We start from the raw sequence: 18,763 nt of genomic DNA, 5'->3' as shown, positions 1-18,763 counted from the left end.
AATATTTACCACCACCAAACTACTTTTGACGATCGAATTTGTTAATTTATTATTCGGTAAAATGTTTAGATGATGTCACGTCATTACGCCGATTTGAGATATAATTTCATTCATGACGTCGTATGGATGAAAAACTTTTACAAGTTTTATACTCTGCTGAGATTAAAGAAGAAACATAAATGATAAATATTGGAGAAATTGAGTCTCCTTTACAACTTAAGAATCGAACAACTCAAAACTGCTGAAACAAAACGTTTTGTTTAAGTAAAAGAATCACTGCAAGCAACCAATGCCAAAATGCGCGCGGAAGAAGTCATGGGAGTGTGAGGTTTGCTACTGTAGAAAAATCTTTTTATCTACTGTACAATTTAGTCATCAAGGTTTTCCATACTTTTTTTGAAGAGAGAGCTTTTACCTCCTCCCCCCCCTTTGCAACTTGAGTTGACTTACTTGAGGTTGGGATCCAAATATTAAAATAATAATATTAATATGAATTAATAAAAAAAAAATTTTTTTAAAGATGATGCCCAAAACATTGGGGGGGCAGCTGCCCCGCCTGCCCCCCCCCCTGCCGGCGCCACTGCCTACAACGAAAGGTGGAAATTAAATCACAAACTGATAGAACTAGCTTACTAAAAACAACCAAGTTACCTGCTTTTTTTAAACGTTTAACAACGTAAAAACGATGCAAAATTATACATTTTTGTAACCTGGGTAGTCTTGGCCTGGCAAAAGCTTCTCAACCAAACCCTTAGGTTGCACAATGCACATTAGGGTACTTGTGGAATAGTTTTTGTACAGCTACACAAATAACTTGGTTTACATCGTATTATCAATTATGATAGCATATTAGGAGAGTTTGCGCAAACGCTTTATTAATTTTTCAGAAACCCCAATTATGATGTAATGTTTCTTCCTTATACCCCAGTCCTCAATCACGGAAGCCTTTCTTTACTAAAACCAACTATTATGACACAACAGTGCGGTTGAGATTGGATTCTTGAATCTGTATAAATTATGCCAATTCAAAGCTTTTTTTAATAGTTTTATGCAAATAAGGCCAAACTTAGCATTTGATATAATTTCTTCTTTTTGCAACACTAAAGTATCGGTATCGCTCAGCACATGCCAAGAAAATTGACCCCATATTGAACCACAGCTGCCGTCTGATCACACGTTGTCTCAAACCAACCAACATCACGTCGCTGCACATTCTGTCTGGAATTGCACCCCCAACATCAGAAAAAGCGTGACCAGCAGAAAGGAATGATCTTGTTAGGACATAGATTTGAGACACCCACTGTATGGCCAAACTCAAGCACACAGGCGTCTGAAGTCAAGAAAAAGTTTCCTTGCTTCAGTTGTCCCATTAGGTCAAGACGATGTCGCCGCCAATGTGCGGGTTCAACCATGGCAGGAGGGACTGGCAGCCGGACCGACATTGGCCAATATGGAGCTCACACCCATGGAGAGCCTTCCTCCCGGAAAATGTGAACCGTGGAAGTATTGGCGATGCCTCAACCGCTTAAGAACTGGTATTGGCAGCCTGGCAGGTGTAAAACCTTGATGAGACACTGGCATGGGCGTCCGCACATAGGGGCAAATGAAAAAGCGAGAACATGCAAAAATAGGCAATTTTCTGAAAGGGGTGAAGGTGATACGAATGATGACTGGCTGGTCAAGCTCTCCGATTGTGATATCACCCTTCTTCGGGAGTATCCCACTTTCTCTATTAATTTACGAAGATACCTACGAGCTACCCGTAATCTCAAAATTCGACAACTTGAGCTCCTGTACTCTCAGAACCACATTACTAGTGCGGGAACTGGCTTTATCTCACATAAATCTGAAGAAGGATATTCACAGTTTTAGATAAAATCATCTCGTATTTCGTGAATTCAATGAAGCTGTTCGTAACATTGAATCATACAGAAAAGAACAATCATCCACCAGTTTAGTTAACCAGTTCTTGAATAAAAAGTGAAATCGACGTGGGTCTTTGCCGAATTTTTCGATGACTTTTCGGATGAATCTCTGGCCAATTTTGATAGAAATGCGTAGAAATGTAAACACTGATAAAATTGATAAATTGTCTGGATGGTGAAATGCATAGGCGTAGCCAGGGAGAGAGTGGCGAAAGGGGCCATGCCCCTCCCCAAATTTTCAAAGTTTGGATTCCGAAGTTGAACCCTTTGTTGAAAATATAATATAATTTGTAGAAATTTATATCGTTTTCCAAAACATCTGGCTATTAACACCCCCCAGGGCTTGTTTTAGACACACAGAAAGACACCAATAAATTTTGCAAATCGTAAATCGCGCAAAGTTTACGCGATTTACTCTTCTTTTAAATAATCTGTGGAAGCAATTTCAGAATCGCTTACTCTGTTGTGTTTATGTGTATTTTTTGCGATCTCTTATTCTAGCCGGAGTTTTTGCCCGTTCCTGTGTAGCAGCTACCTTTAATAAGTTAATAACTGTTTATCTGCTAATAAATTTCATACAAATATTACCCTGAAAGTGTTTCCAGAAAGCGTTATAATCCATTATTTGAGTGTAATTTTGTAACACCCCACCAGTTTTATTGCTTCCCTTGCTCAACCCACCAGGATACGCCACTGCACATCAGGTGGCGATGGCTTAAATCAAACACTCTGTCGTTCTCTTCAATTCATCAAATATTTGGCCCCCCAAAAACAATTTTTCTGGCTACGCCACTGCTCTGCACAGGATTTGGCCAAGTTCAACGACAGAGCAAGAGCCTGCGTGATGCTCTGGGTTACGGCCGTGTGACACACGATGAAGAAGAAGTATCGGCCTAAACAAGTGATAGGGGAGAACCTCCATCATTGGGACGATTCTACAATGGGACACTTGGTTGATCAAGCGAGCACAACGTACTGTAGCCTATTTATTATGACGAATTTCAATTCGCCATTTAGTCTATAGCTTGTAGCTACCAACAGCGGGATCCTTCAATTTGCATGCATGGCTGGTTTGTTAAAAAAAGTGTGTTTTTTGATACCCAAAGTAAAAAAAGATAGGTCACTTGTCTTGAAGATATTTTTGTACATACTTGGCGAAGCAGGTTGAAAAAGCATGGTCTATATGTCTGGCAGTTCTTAGGACAAAATGTAACCCTATCGGTATCGGTACATCTCTAGTTTTGTACAATAAAAATTTGCAGCAGGCCTTGACATATTTGCACAACTTGTAATTTTTAATCCAGGCCGTATTCTAAACCTTTACCAAATGGGAAATAGCCGCATCAGGTACAACAAAACAATGCCGCATCAGGTACAACAAAACAATGCCGCATCAGATACAACAAAACAATGCCGCATCAGGTACAACAAAACAATGCCGCAAAAGGTTTAATCCGGTCAAGAGCGGATCTAGGAAGCAATTATACGTGAACGTGTCATCAATGAAATATCTCAAATCGGCGTAATGACGTGACATCATCTAAACATTTTATCGAATAATGAATTAAGGGAACGTTCAAATATTACGTAACGCTTTTTTTCCGAATTTTTGACCCCCCCCTCCCCCATGTAACGCTTTTTTCAATCCCCCCTCCCCCATGTAACGCTTTTTCACTACAAATTCAGCACAAAAAACTACCATTCCGTACTCGAAAGCGTTACGTAACGTTTTGCTTGAACCCCCTCCCCCCCGATGTGACGCTAACGTAACGCTTTGCATAACCCCCCCCCTCGAAGGCGTTACGTAATATTTGAACGTTCCCTAACGGTAATAATGAAGTTGGAAGACATTACGTCATGTATTTTCAATACAAATTGAAGATTGAAATTGATTCTTTTGTTCATAGTCGTAATCCACCTTCAAAGCGGTAGTTACAAAGAACAATTTTCGATAAGGGCGGCATCAAGAGTAAGTCGACATGATTTTAATGGTTTACGTCAGCTCCGGAGATCAGTAAAATATATGGTTGTCATCTTAGGTGCAACAATTTATTGATTGGTTTAGTGAGGATTCGTAGTCCCATTGCTTTCATTTTGAGCCTACTTACTCTGCCATGACACGGTGTTGCGATCGTGCCATATTTTAAACTGATTGTCTTGCTTTGGTATTATGCACGCTATAGGCTAACGTCCGTGTTTTGTCGCTTATACCTTTTTCTGGAATCTGAACCTCTGCTATGTTTGTCATATATCGTTTTTTTCGTTGTGATGGTCAGAAATAAAAACAAACTGAACTGACATTGTTTAAGCCAGTGCTTCCCAAATGGTGGGTCGCAAAGCTATTTCAGGTGGATCGCGAAGCATTTCTAAATGTTACTGAATGTTAAAATTTTCTAAAAAATACCGACGTTACTATGGATCTCACAAGCCGCAGTTTGGTCTTGAACAGTACTGCGCCTTCGCCATTACTAATCTTCACTTCATTTGTTGACTTTTCATGAATCGTGCACCCTGTTTTCTATTACATTGGGAAATTATTGCATTATCTTTACGTAACAATTGTGCAACAATGTAACGAATACGTAACAATTAGATGTGTTAATCGCATTAACTATTTCAGTACGTACGCCAGTAGTAAAGATGCCATAATAAAGATGTCGTATCTCATTGTGGGTCGCACAATAAAACTTGCATTAAAAGTGGGTCGCGATATAAAACTTGCATCAAAAGTGGGTCGCGAATTGAAAAAGGTTGGGAAGCACTGGTTTAAGCTTGATGAGTTTATTACAACGAAAGGTGGAAATTAAATCACAAACTGATAGAACCAGCTTACTAAAAACAACCAAGTTACCTGCTTTTTTTAAACATTTAATAACGTAAAAACGATGCAAAATTATACATTTTTGTAACCTGGGTAGTCTTGGCCTGGCAAAAGCTTCTCAACCAAACCCTTAGGTTGCACATTAGGCTACTTGTGGGATAGTTTTTGTACAGCTACACAAATGACTTGGTTTACATCTTATTATCAATTATGATAGCATATTAGGAGAGTTTGCGCAAACGCTTTATTAATTTGTCAGAAACCCCAATTATGATGTAATGTTTCTTATGGGAGAATTATACCCCCTTATACCCAAGTCCTCATCACGGTACTAAAACCTACTACAGTATTATGACACAACAATGCGGTTGAGATTGGATTCTTGAATCTGTATAAATTATGCCAATTCAAAGCTTTTTTTAATAGTTTTATGCAAATAAGGTCAAACTTAGCATTTGATATAATTCCTTCTTTTTGTAACACTAAAGTATCGGCCTAAAAAAGTGATAGGGGAGAACTTCCATCTTTGGGACGATTTTACAATGGGACTTGGTCTCCCACGCTTGGTTGATCAAGCGAGCACAACGTAGCCTATATGACGAATTTCAATTCGCCATTATGTCGATAGCTTGTACCAACAGCGGGATCCTTCAATTTGCATGCATGGCTGGTTCGTTAAAGAAAGTGTGTTTTTTGATATCCAAAGTAAAAAAAGATAGGTCACTTGTCTTGAAGATATTTGTACAATGTACAATTGTACATACTTGGCGAAGCAGGTTAAAAAAGCATGGTCTATATGTCTGGCAGTTCTTAGGACAAAATGTAACCCTATCGGTATCGGTACATCTCTAGTTTTGTACAATAAAAATTTGCAGCAGGCCTTGACATATTTGCGCAACTTGTAATTTTTAATCCAGGCCGTATTCTAAACCTTTACCAAATGGGAAATAGCCGCATCAGGTACAACAAAACAATGCCGCATCAGGTTTAATCCGGTCAAGAGATGATCCAGGAAGTAATTATACGAGAGCGCGATTCCAACAAAACATAATGATGTGCAGTCGGTCTACATTAATTCGACCTTGCAAAAACAGGGCAAATAGTTAATTTTCTCAGTTTTAGTGGGGATGGCGATCCCCTCCTAAATCTCGCCTTTGTGCTTTGGTTTGAAACACAATTTACCGGAACCTCTTTAACAACAAACCGTGTCGGGCGTGTCCTTGCTGATTGCCCAAGCAACACTAGGTGGCTCACTGTGACCAATTCGTCATCTTCAACCAGCACAGATGCGAGCAACAATTTATTCTCAAACAGTTACAACGACATCACTTCTATTTTGTAAGAAAATCTGTTTCTGTCCTTGCTCCCTTTGGTGGCTTCCCTCATCTTTGATAAGGCGGCTTCAATCTCCGACAAGTTGTCATACAGTTCCACCTAGCGAACAGACATAGTTTGAAGAAAATACGCCACATTCTCATGTTCACAACAATCTCATGGTCCAACTACTCCTTAAGCCACAATCTCATGTTCACAACAATCTCATGTTCACAACAATCCCATGTTCACAACAATCTCATGGTCACAACAATGATAATCTCATGGTCACAACAATCTCCTGTTCACAACAATCTCATGGTCACAACAATCTCATGTTCACAACAACCTCATGTTCACAACAACCTCATGTTCACAACAACCTCATGTTCACAACAATCCCATGTTCACAACAATCTCATGTTCACAACAATCTCATGTTCACAACAATCTCATGTTCACAACAATCTCATGTTCACAACCATAGGCGCCCCCCCCCGTGAATTTAGCTCGGGGTGGCTGCCCCCCGCAAATTATTTAAAAAAAAAAATCCTAAATCAATTGTTTCTAAGTTCAGATTTGCGTTAGTTTGACCTTCATTGCGGATCGATCTCAATTAAAAGGTCTACTTGTTGCAACAAGAGCGCTGCTCCAAAGATAACAAAAGAAACAGAAGTACGGTAGCTGATAAACGCCAGCATGGTGCCGTTGAAGCATACTAACAATGATTGAAAAACGTTTTTCTTGATTTCTTCTGCTTTGTTTTTTCTTGGGAGTGTCAATAACGAGGTGCGGTTTGCTGTTGGCTCAGTTTAGTATCTAAGCGTATTAAGAGCTAAAGTTCAAAGTGACCAGCATATAATTCGAAGTAGCCTACAGGCCTCGAAATTCGTTTTTGTTGACGGTGGACAAACGTGTCCGGTCTGAGCAGCTATCTCGGCGGACAAATCAAGTCTCACGGCGGACACACCAGTTTTAGCCGTCGATCGTCATGCTTAATCACTTTATCTTGATAATAATTCTTCACCATTTCAGAACTATAACTACGGTTTTAGGCTTTTTAAAAAATCAGTAAAGTCACTCTGAAAGGCTTTCATCAGACCAACGACTTGCGCTTGAAGAGTCAAAGCGCCGTGTAGCTGGTCAATTCGTCACATAACTGATTAACTTCCACCGAACGAGGTCGTGTGGCTTATTGCGTCACAATGCTCGGGGCAGGAGTCGGAAAATTTCTACACTAATGCTACTATTTTCTGCTGTGCAAAGTTTCACAGGCTTTTTTCTTTAGGTTTATTTTTGCGTGTCATGTGAGCGAAAGTGAATTTTCCTTGGATCTTTTCTTTCTTACTGTGATACCAAAACTTAACAAATTGTGTTGTATCTTGCTGTAATAGCCTACTCGTATAATCTAATTTAGTAACCAACCTTGCCGTGTCACTATCACTCGGAGATCAAAGCCAGACATTGTGACGTAAAACGTGAACTAAATTGCGCGTGATCAGTGTAGACTGTAGAAGTACCTGTACTCCTATCGACTTTTAGCGAAGAATTCACCTTTGTTACGCTGATTCAATGTCATCAACCGTTGAAGCAACGTAAAAATCGAAAGTTTTCCTCTTTGAATGGAAGCTAAGGGATACAGTATTCACATTTTCTAGATGCGCGCTAGAATGCGCTGGAAAATATATCATCGCAACAATTGTTCGTGCTATGCAATGACGATTTGTATCACTAGTTCCTGTGTTATTTCTCGGCGGACAAATATGACCGATCTAGATGGTACTTCCCGCGGATATCACATGCTGTGACGGGGGACATGTCCGCCGTGAATTTCGAGGCCTGAGCCTACACTATAAAGCTTGGCGATATACAATGGCAGATAGACGCAAACAAACATCAATGCTGACAAACAAACATCAGCATTTTGAATGTAAGCAACCAGTCGGCTAGAAAGTTTGCCCCCCCCGGCAATTTTCAAAACCCGGCGCCAATGTTCACAACAATCTCATGTCCACAACAATTTCATGGTCACAACAATCCCATGTTCACAACAATCACATGTTCACAACAATCCCATGTTCACAGTGGTCCACAATCTCATGTTCACATTGGTCCAACTACTCACCAGAGTGGAAACAACTTCCCTAACTTCAAGCAGGATCTTCCACGCCGATGACGTCACAATGATCTGTGTGAAATGCGCGTCAAGCAGTGCGCAGATCCAGACGAGCGCCTGGAAAAGAAATGAATCGTCCATTGAACGCTTAGACGGTTGCTTTCAGAAGATACAACGAGCGGGCAGTGCATTGGATGAAGACACAAAGATGCTGCGCAATGTCCGTCCAGATGATTAACCTCTCGACTCTTCATCAACCTCGGTGACTGGGCAGCGAAATCTTTTTTCCCACAAAATTTTTGTCTCATTTGCATATTTCTTACCGCGCGCGGTAACTGTTTTTACCGATTCAAGATGAAATCACTGAACTGAACATGCTAACGAAAAAAATGTTGCATTCACACGGTATTAACACAAACTTCATGCGAAGTAACCGACAGATAAATTTACCGCACGCGGTAACCAATAATGTATACACTTACCGAAATATGTAAATGAGACAGAAAACTTGTGGAAAAAAAAATTGAGACCGGGCCTGCGTCAGTGGTTCACAGCCCCTACAAGTATGCAAAGCTGCCACGATTACAATCTCAAAGAAGCTTTCCCAGTCAGCAGAGTAAATATTCAAACAATCAATAAAACTTTGTGGCTGGCAACACCACTTTCAAAACACACTGCCCCCCTTGCTTGCGGAAAGGAACCGATCAAATTGCTGTGACGTGAAAAACCAGCGTCGCTATTGTAGATTAAGTTTCTTGCTGCAGAAGCCAACAAACTGCGTCTTACTTTGTCGACGTCAGACGCCGATCCAAGTTCGGACACTTTTAGAATCGTTTTCAGGTGGAGCAACAGCACCTGAAACATAACAACTTGAAGCACACAAAAACATAACTTGAAGCACACATTTCAACAGCATCTAAGTAAAACATAACAACTTGAAGTACACAAAGTGACATAGCGCAACCGTGTGCATTAGAGTGGTTCCGAAAATTTGTTACGACCACCTTACCTTAGTAGAGCGCTACTTTAGTCCTACTAGCGATGGAGCGCTACATTGGTCCGAGTAGCGGTAGAGCGCTACTTTAGTCCAAGTAGTGGAAGAGCGCTACTTCAGTCCTACTAGCGATGCAGCGCTACTTTAGTCCGAGTAGCGGTAGAGCGCTACTTTAGTCCGAGTAACGGAAGAGCGCTACTTTAGTCCTACTAGCGGTAGAGCGCTACTTTAGTCCAAGTAGCGGTAGAGCGCTACTTTAGTCCAAGTAGCGGAAGAGCGCTACTTTAGTCCTACTAACGATGGAGCGCTACTTTAGTCCTACTAGCGATGGAGCGCTACTTTAGTCCTGCTAGCGATGGAGCGCTACTTTAGTCCTACTAGCGGTAGAGCGCTACTTTAGTCCAAGTAGCGGAAGAGCGCTACTTTAGTCCTACTAGCGATGGAGCGCTACTTTAGTCCAAGTAGCGGAAGAGCGCTACTTTAGTCCTACTAGCGGTAGAGCGCTACTTTAGTCCAAGTAGCGGAAGAGCGCTACTTTAGTCCTACTAGCGATGGAGCGCTACTTTAGTCCTACTAGCGATGGAGCGCTACTTTAGTCCGAGTAGCGGTACAGCGCTACTTTAGTCCGAGTAGCGATGGAGCGCTACTTTCAAAGTAGCAGATGCCCACCCCTGGTTACAGCTGTATTGCAGTCGGCCCTTCATCAACCCTTGTTCTACCCATCGGACTGCCGGAAGTGGTACACTTCATTGTAGCTAATACAAAAGGGATCACATCCCAGTTCACTTACCATCGCCCTGTCCAGGCTCAATCTACGAAGCACTTCTACTAACTTGTCCTCTGTGATTGGAAGCGTAACCGCGATGGATCTGAAAAAACATTGATATTATTTATATTTATCACTGACATCGGCAATAATGAACAATTATTGCTAACATAGACAAAATAAGTGAATAAAAAAATAATAGTTTACCTCTCAAGTACATGTAGTTCACTTTCACTTTGTGTGGAGCTACATGTACTGGAGAGGTTAACTGTTATTTTTTTATTCACTTGTTGATTCATTCATATCAGTTTGTATCCTCTGTGGATCCTTCTCTTGTATCATGGGCCAATCCTATAGATGTTTGCTGGTACACCCCTTCATTTTCTTTCAACAGACAAAATAGTCTATGATTCTAGAAAATCACGTCTTTACCAAAATTGTACATTAGCATAGTTGATCAAATGACATCCATCAAGTGAATCCCTGCTCAAAGCGGAGAGAATATGAGCCACGAAACACGACATGAAGATTACTATGAACACAGAAACTCACATGATCTCCCTAGCATGTGATGTCATCTTCTCGAACTCACTCCTGGAAGACAAACGGTCAACATGAGTGCAGTACGTTAAAACCATGCATCTAAGAATTGTTCACAATAGGATAAAATAATTTCATCCCTACCACTCAGGCACTCATTCCTACTCAATACTCATCCTACCAGTCAGGTATTCATACTACCAGTCAGGTACTCATCCTACCAGTCAGGTGTTCATACTACCAGTCAGGTATTCATTCTACCAGTCAGGTATTCATTCTACCAGTCAGGTATTCATCCTACCAGTCAGGTATTCATCCTACCGGTCAGGTATTCATCCTACCAATCAGGTACTCATCCTACCAGTCAGGTGTTCATCCTACCAGTCAGGTATTCATCCTACCAGTCAGGTATTCATCCTACCAGTCAGGTATTCATCCTACCAATCAGGTACTCATTCTACCAGTCAGGTATTCATCCTACCAGTCAGGCATTCATCCTACCAGTCAGGTGTTCATCCTACCAGTCAGGTGTTCATCCTACCAGTCAGGTGTTCATCCTACCAGTCAGGTATTCATCCTACCAGTCAGGTATTCATCCTACCAGTCAGGTAATCATCCTACCAGTCAGGTATTCATCCTACCAGTCAGGTATTCATCCTACCAGTCAGGTGTTCATCCTACCAGTCAGGTGTTCATCCTACCAGTCAGGCATTCATCCTACCAGTCAGGTAATCATCCTACCAGTCAGGTGTTCATCCTACCAGTCAGTTATTCATCCTACCAGTCAGGTATTCATCCTACCAGTCAGGTATTGATCCTACCAGTCAGGTATTCATCCTACCAGTCAGGTATTCATTCTACCAGTCAGGTAATCATCCTACCAGTCAGGTATTCATCCTACCAGTCAGGTATTCATCCTACCGGTCAGGTGTTCATCCTACCAGTCAGGTATTCATTCTACCAGTCAGGTATTCATCCTACCAGTCAGGTATTCATCCTACCAGTCAGGTACTCATCCTACCAGTCAGGTATTCATCCTACCAGTCAGGTATTCATCCTACCGGTCAGGTACTCATTCTACCAGTCAGGTAATCATCCTACCAGTCAGGTATTCATCCTACCAATCAGGTATTCATCCTACCAGTCAGGTATTCATCCTACCAATCAGGTACTCATTCTACCAGTCAGGTAATCATCCTACCAGTCAGGTATTCATCCTACCAATCAGGTATTCATCCTACCGGTCAGGTATTCATCCTACCAGTCAGGTATTCATCCTACCAGTCAGGTATTCATCCTACCAGTCAGGTATTCATTCTACCAGTCAGGTATTCATCCTACCGGTCAGGTATTCATCCTACCAGTCAGGTATTCATCCTACCAATCAGGTGTTCATCCTACCGGTCAGGTGTTCATCCTACCGGTCAGGTATTCATCCTACCAGTCAGGTATTCATTCTACCAGTCAGGTGTTCATCCTACCAGTCAGGTATTCATTCTACCAGTCAGGCATTCATACTACCAGTCAGGTAATCATCCTACCAGTCAGGTATTCATCCTACCAGTCAGGTATTCATTCTACCAGTCAGGCATTCATACTACCAGTCAGGTACTCATCCTACCAGTCAGGTGTTCATACTACCAGTCAGGTGTTCATCCTACCAGTCAGGTGTTCATCCTACCAGTCAGGTGTTCATCCTACCAGTCAGATATTCATCCTACCAGTCAGGTAATCATCCTACCAGTCAGGTATTCATCCTACCAGTCAGGTATTCATCCTACCAATCAGGTATTCATCCTACCGGTCAGGTATTCATCCTACCAGTCAGGTATTCATCCTACCGGTCAGGAATTCATTCTACCGGTCAGGTATTCATCCTACCGGTCAAGTGTTCATCCTACCGGTCAGGTATTCATCCTACCAGTCAGGTATTCATCCTACCAGTCAGGTGTTCATCCTACCGGTCAGGTATTCATTCTACCAGTCAGGTATTCATCCTACCGGTCAGGTATTCATCCTACCAATCAGGTATTCATCCTACCGGTCAAGTGTTCATCCTACCGGTCAGGTATTCATCCTACCGGTCAAGTGTTCATCCTACCAGTCAGGTATTCATCCTACCGGTCAGGTATTCATCCTACCGGTCAGGTATTCATCCTACTAGTCAGGTATTCATCCTACCAGTCAGGTAATCATCCTACCAGTCAGGTATTCATCCTACCAGTCAGGTATTCATCCTACCAGTCAGGTATTCATCCTACCGGTCAGGTATTCATCCTACCGGTCAGGTATTCATCCTACCGGTCAGGTATTCATCCTACCAGTCAGGTATTCATCCTACCAGTCAGGTAATCATCCTACCGGTCAGGTATTCATCCTACCAGTCAGGTATTCATCCTACCAGTCAGGTAATCATCCTACCAGTCAGGTATTCATCCTACCAGTCAGGTATTCATCCTACCGGTCAGGTATTCATCCTACCAGTCAGGTATTCATACTACCAGTCAGGTATTCATCCTACCGGTCAGGTATTCATCCTACCAGTCAGGTATTCATCCTACCAGTCAGGTATTCATCCTACCAGTCAGGTATTCATTCTACCAGTCAGGTATTCATCCTACCGGTCAGGTATTCATCCTACCAATCAGGTATTCATCCTACCGGTCAAGTGTTCATCCTACCGGTCAGGTATTCATCCTACCAGTCAGGTATTCATCCTACCGGTCAGGTATTCATTCTACCAGTCAGGTGTTCATCCTACCAATCAGGTACTCATTCTACCGGTCAGGTATTCATCCTACCAATCAGGTATTCATCCTACCAGTCAGGTATTCATCCTACCAGTCAGGTATTCATCCTACCAGTCAGGTATTCATCCTACCAGTCAGGTATTCATCCTACCAGTCAGGTGTTCATCCTACCAGTCAGGTGTTCATCCTACCAGTCAGGTATTCATCCTACCAATCAGGTATTCATCCTACCAGTCAGGTATTCATCCTACCAGTCAGGTAATCATCCTACCAGTCAGGTATTCATTCTACCAGTCAGGTATTCATCCTACCAGTCAGGTATTCATCCTACCAGTCAGGTAATCATCCTACCAGTCAGGCATTCATTCTACCAGTCAGGTATTCATCCTACCAGTCAGGTATTCATCCTACCAGTCAGGTAATCATCCTACCAGTCAGGTATTCATCCTACCGGTCAGGTATTCATCCTACCAGTCAGGTATTCATCCTACCAGTCAGATATTCATCCTACCAGTCAGGTATTCATCCTACCAGTCAGGTATTCATCCTACCAGTCAGGTAATCATCCTACCAGTCAGGTATTCATCCTACCAGTCAGGTATTCATTCTACTAGTCAGGTATTCATCCTACCAGTCAGGTGTTCATCCTACCAGTCAGGTATTCATCCTACCAGTCAGGTATTCATTAGGGTGTAACGCTCCGACCAACTTACTTGTTGGCTAGTTATTGTGGTTTGCGAAATGACCTAACTTGATCAATGGAAAAAAAAATTTGGAAAAAAAATATTGTTTAAGCAGGCCACGCTCCCCGTTTTTGTTGCGAAATCCCCATTACCCCACAATTTGCTATATCTCGTATTCTGGTGGAGATAGAGAGCTGCTTTTGCCACCAAAAGATGCAGAATACCAAAGTTTCTATCCGACTTATGAACATGCTACAGCCCTAAAACCTTTACTTCTTTCTATAATTGAGAAAAACTGTTTTGAGAGTAAAATCTGTCATTTTTGAAGCAAAATGCTTGTATTTCAGATCTTGGCTTGCACGATTGTCATTCAGTCATTAAAAACATAACCTTTATAAATCAAACTTGTAAGCTGTATAAGAACAGTGATGTTTTATTCAATAATGAGGCAGGAAACAATCAACACAAAACTATACAATACATGCTAGACCAGTGGTTCTCAACCGGGGGTCCGCAAAAGTTTTCGAGTTTTCAGCATGATTGATAAATTACGAAATTTAAAAATTGTTTGTGCTTTGTTTATGTATCATATTAGCTTACAGTGATTCTCAAACTGTAAGTTGCAACCCACTGGTGCGTCGTTTAAAATTGCAAAGAACATTGCACAAAGGTTTGATTTTTTAACTAAAAAATATCATATAAATGACTTAAACCTTTTAATAAAGCAATGTTGGCTATGTTCAACTTAATTCTTTTGAGACAGCAGATTGTTGATCAATGATTAACTTGGAAATGCAACTCACAGATTTTGCAATGACTGTGATTATAACGAATTAATATTGATTACAAATGAAAAAAGAGAGAAATTCTTTGTAACGGTCACAAGTATTCTATTAACTTTTGATAAAATTTATAGAAAAACATCCTCAGCATATAGATTACTGATGTTTGATCCTGTGTGCCAACAAATTATAGCTCATAAGTCATAACATAATTTCATCAATCGTCAAGTGCGTTGCGAATTCAGCAAATTCTTCTCAGTGTGTTCCTTCGAAACTTATATAACATATGATTCCATAAGGAGACGCGATATACCAAAATTTCAAATAGAAATTGTTAGGGGTCTGCGACTGCTTCGAAGGCACCAAAAGGGGTCCCACCAAGACAAAAAGGTTGAGAACCACTGTGCTGGACAAAGTACATTGTCCTGTTAATTTCTCATTGCGAATAGTATGCATTGTTAATGTAACTCTTTGTCTTTATGTCAACATCACTTGTGTCACGAATTTTTTGCTATTAATTGTTTCCTTCACGTGGCCTATCAATCGATCACAAGAAGTATTGTTGTTTCGAAACACTTCCTAATCATCCTTACTCCCTGGTGTCAGATATAGTGAAAATGCAGAAGTTGCATCCATAAATGCCGCCAGCGGACGGTTTGACCACAACAGAGCTTTGGTGTCTGCTTTATTTGCTGTTGAAATCCTAGATACATCAATGTTGGCATGCAGTGCACCCAACACAGCTGTCTTTGGGTTCAGCCATTTCTCACTGTGGTCAATGAAGCATTTCTTCGCTGGCTCAGAAGCATTACATGCTTTCATGAAGCTTCTCATTTTTAAGACAACTGATGAACCTTGTACGGCACTGGGATGCAAGTCTTTTGTCTGTTAATTTACAAACATTAGAACTCACAAGGTGTGATGATGTTGAAGCAATTTCCTCTTCACTGCCACTCATACACTCAAATTCACTGGATGATGACTTTGGCATTTCCTCTTCAAAAGATGTCTCTAATTCATCACTGTTACCAGTAAGATCAAAATCATCACTAGCGTGTTTATGGCAAGTTCTGAGAGTTCTGTTTTGTATTTGCTTCAAATGTATTTGCTTCAGACAGCCACATCAACACCACCAATCACCATGTTACGTTCTGAGCGCTGATCTAAAAGAAGTCTTAGCTCTTTTGGATGAACTCTTGAAGACATTGGACAAGAGCAAATAACCTTTGTTCTCCAATGGTCTGTGCACTGTGCAGGGGCGAAATGGCCTGTTTCGGCTAGTCCGATTCGGCTAGTCTAGTATATACATTTAAGTAATGCTGAAAGAGTTTCTATCACAGACATATTGCTGAGTATATTTTGATGTGATATTTAACACCAGCAGTTTTAAAACCTGAGGTAATTACTTAACCAGCTTAAAAAGCATTATTTTGGTGACCTGGGGAAAATTCATTATTCGACTTCTTACATCTTTGTAATCAATTTTGAGATAAACATCATAAAATTTTGTATACCAGTGCACAGTGCTGTATATTGGTGAAGGAAACTTGTAAAATTATACTGATTCAATTCTGTGAAAAAGTTTGAGAACAACAATACTGTCTTCTGTTCAATGACTGTACTAGTTACACAGTTGTGAGTTTGAATAAAGGCTATCTGTAATGGCTGAATGACATTCATCTAAGCCATGACCTGAAATACAAGCATTTGGTTACGAAAGATGCAAATTTTACTGTCAAAAACAGTTTTTCTCAATTATAGAAAAAACTAAAGGGTTTAGGGCTATGGTACATTCATAAGTTGGATATAAACTTTTGTATTCTGCATCTTTTGGTGGCAAAATTAGCTCTCTACCTCCATCGTGGGATGAAATATAGCAAATAGTGGGGTTGTTGGGGTTTCGCCACAAAAATGGGGAGCGTGGCCTGCTTAAATGATTTTTTTTTTCAAAAATTTTTTCCCCCTTGATCAAGTTAGGTAATTTTGCAAACCACAATAACTAGCCAGTAGCAATTTGTAAAAAAAGTGTGTAAAGTGTTACACCCTAGTATTCATCCTACCAGTCAGGTAATCATCCTACCAGTCAGGTATTCATTCTACCAGTCAGGTATTCATCCTACCAGTCAGGTATTCATTCTACCAGTCAGGTATTCATCCTACCAGTCAGGTATTCATCCTACCAGTCAGGTATTCATCCTACCAATCAGGTATTCATCCTACCGGTCAGGTGTTCATCCAACCGGTCAGGTATTCATCCTACCGGTCAGGTATTCATTCTACCAGTCAGGCGTTCATCCTACCAATCAGGTACTCATTCTACCAGTCAGGTATTCATCCTACCAATCAGGTACTCATTCTACCGGTCAGGTATTCATCCTACCAGTCAGGTATTCATCCTACCAATCAGGTATTCATCCTACCGGTCAGGTGTTCATCCTACCAGTCAGGTATTCATCCTACCGGTCAGGTATTCATTCTACCAGTCAGGCGTTCATCCTACCAGTCAGGTATTCATCCTACCAGTCAGGTAATCATCCTACCAGTCAGGTATTCATCCTACCAGTCAGGTATTCATCCTACCAGTCAGGTATTCATCCTACCAGTCAGGTATTCATCCTACCAGTCAGGTATTCATCCTACCAGTCAGGTAATCATCCTACCAGTCAGGTATTCATCCTACCAGTCAGGTATTCATTCTACCAGTCAGGTATTCATCCTACCAGTCAGGTGTTCATCCTACCAGTCAGGTATTCATCCTACCAGTCAGGTATTCATCCTACCAGTCAGGTAATCATCCTACCAGTCAGGTATTCATTCTACCAGTCAGGTATTCATCCTACCAGTCAGGTATTCATTCTACCAGTCAGGTATTCATCCTACCGGTCAGGTATTCATCCTACCAGTCAGGTAATCATCCTACCAGTCAGGTATTCATCCTACCAGTCAGGTATTCATCCTACCAATCAGGTATTCATCCTACCGGTCAGGTGTTCATCCTACCAGTCAGGTATTCATCCTACCGGTCAGGTATTCATTCTACCAGTCAGGCGTTCATCCTACCAATCAGGTACTCATTCTACCAGTCAGGTATTCATCCTACCAAGCAGGTACTCATTCTACCGGTCAGGTATTCATCCTACCAATCAGGTACTCATTCTACCAGTCAGGTATTCATCCTACCAGTCAGGTATTCATCCTACCAGTCAGGTATTCATCCTACCGGTCAGGTATTCATCCTACCAGTCAGGTATTCATCCTACCGGTCAGGTACTCATTCTACCGGTCAGGTATTCATCCTACCAATCAGGTACTCATTCTACCAGTCAGGTATTCATCCTACCAGTCAGGTATTCATTCTACCAGTCAGGTATTCATCCTACCGGTCAGGTATTCATCCTACCAGTCAGGTATTCATCCTACCAATCAGGTATTCATCCTACCGGTCAGGTGTTCATCCTACCGGTCAGGTATTCATCCTACCGGTCAGGTATTCATTCTACCAGTCAGGCGTTCATCCTACCAATCAGGTACTCATTCTACCAGTCAGGTATTCATCCTACCAATCAGGTACTCATTCTACCGGTCAGGTATTCATCCTACCAATCAGGTACTCATTCTACCTGTCAGGTATTCATCCTACCAGTCAGGTATTCATCCTACCAGTCAGGCGTTTATCCTACCAATCAGGTACTCATTCTACCAGTCAGGTGTTCATTCTACCGGTCAGGTATTCATCCTACCAGTCAGGTATTCATCCTACCGGTCAGGTATTCATCCTACCAGTCAGGTATTCATCCTACCAGTCAGGTGTTCATCCTACCAATCAGGTACTCATTCTACCAGTCAGGTATTCATCCTACCAGTCAGGTATTCATCCTACCGGTCAGGTATTCATTCTACCGGTCAGGTATTCATCCTACCGGTCAAGTGTTCATCCTACCGGTCAGGTATTCATCCTACCAGTCAGGTGTTCATCCTACCAGTCAGGTGTTCATCCTACCGGTCAGGTGTTCATCCTACCGGTCAGGTGTTCATCCTACCAGTCAGGTGTTCATCCTACCGGTCAGGTGGT

At 41.5% G+C, this 18,763-nt stretch overlaps 1 protein-coding gene across 1 annotated transcript in view; it reads right to left on the bottom strand.

The window, feature by feature from the left end:
- Positions 1-6,033: 6,033 nt before the first annotated feature.
- LOC145787699 (nucleolar protein 11-like) overlaps positions 6,034-18,763 on the bottom strand; it is a 35,060-nt gene continuing 22,330 nt past the window's right edge. Inside the window, exons 11-15 of the mRNA XM_082599500.1 lie at positions 10,489-10,530; positions 9,961-10,039; positions 8,963-9,031; positions 8,186-8,293; positions 6,034-6,180 (exon numbers count right to left, since the gene is read on the bottom strand). Of these exons, the coding sequence (XP_082455626.1) occupies positions 6,061-6,180; positions 8,186-8,293; positions 8,963-9,031; positions 9,961-10,039; positions 10,489-10,530 (418 nt within the window). The 3' untranslated portion in view covers positions 6,034-6,060. The remainder of the gene's footprint in view (positions 6,181-8,185; positions 8,294-8,962; positions 9,032-9,960; positions 10,040-10,488; positions 10,531-18,763) is intronic.

The sequence above is a fragment of the Aplidium turbinatum genome, chromosome 18 (genome assembly GCF_918807975.1).
Source record: "Aplidium turbinatum chromosome 18, kaAplTurb1.1, whole genome shotgun sequence".
In the NCBI taxonomy this organism is placed as follows: domain Eukaryota; kingdom Metazoa; phylum Chordata; class Ascidiacea; order Aplousobranchia; family Polyclinidae; genus Aplidium; species Aplidium turbinatum.
Note: the sequence above shows the minus strand (reverse complement) of the source record. Positions and strands in the feature narration are given on the sequence as shown.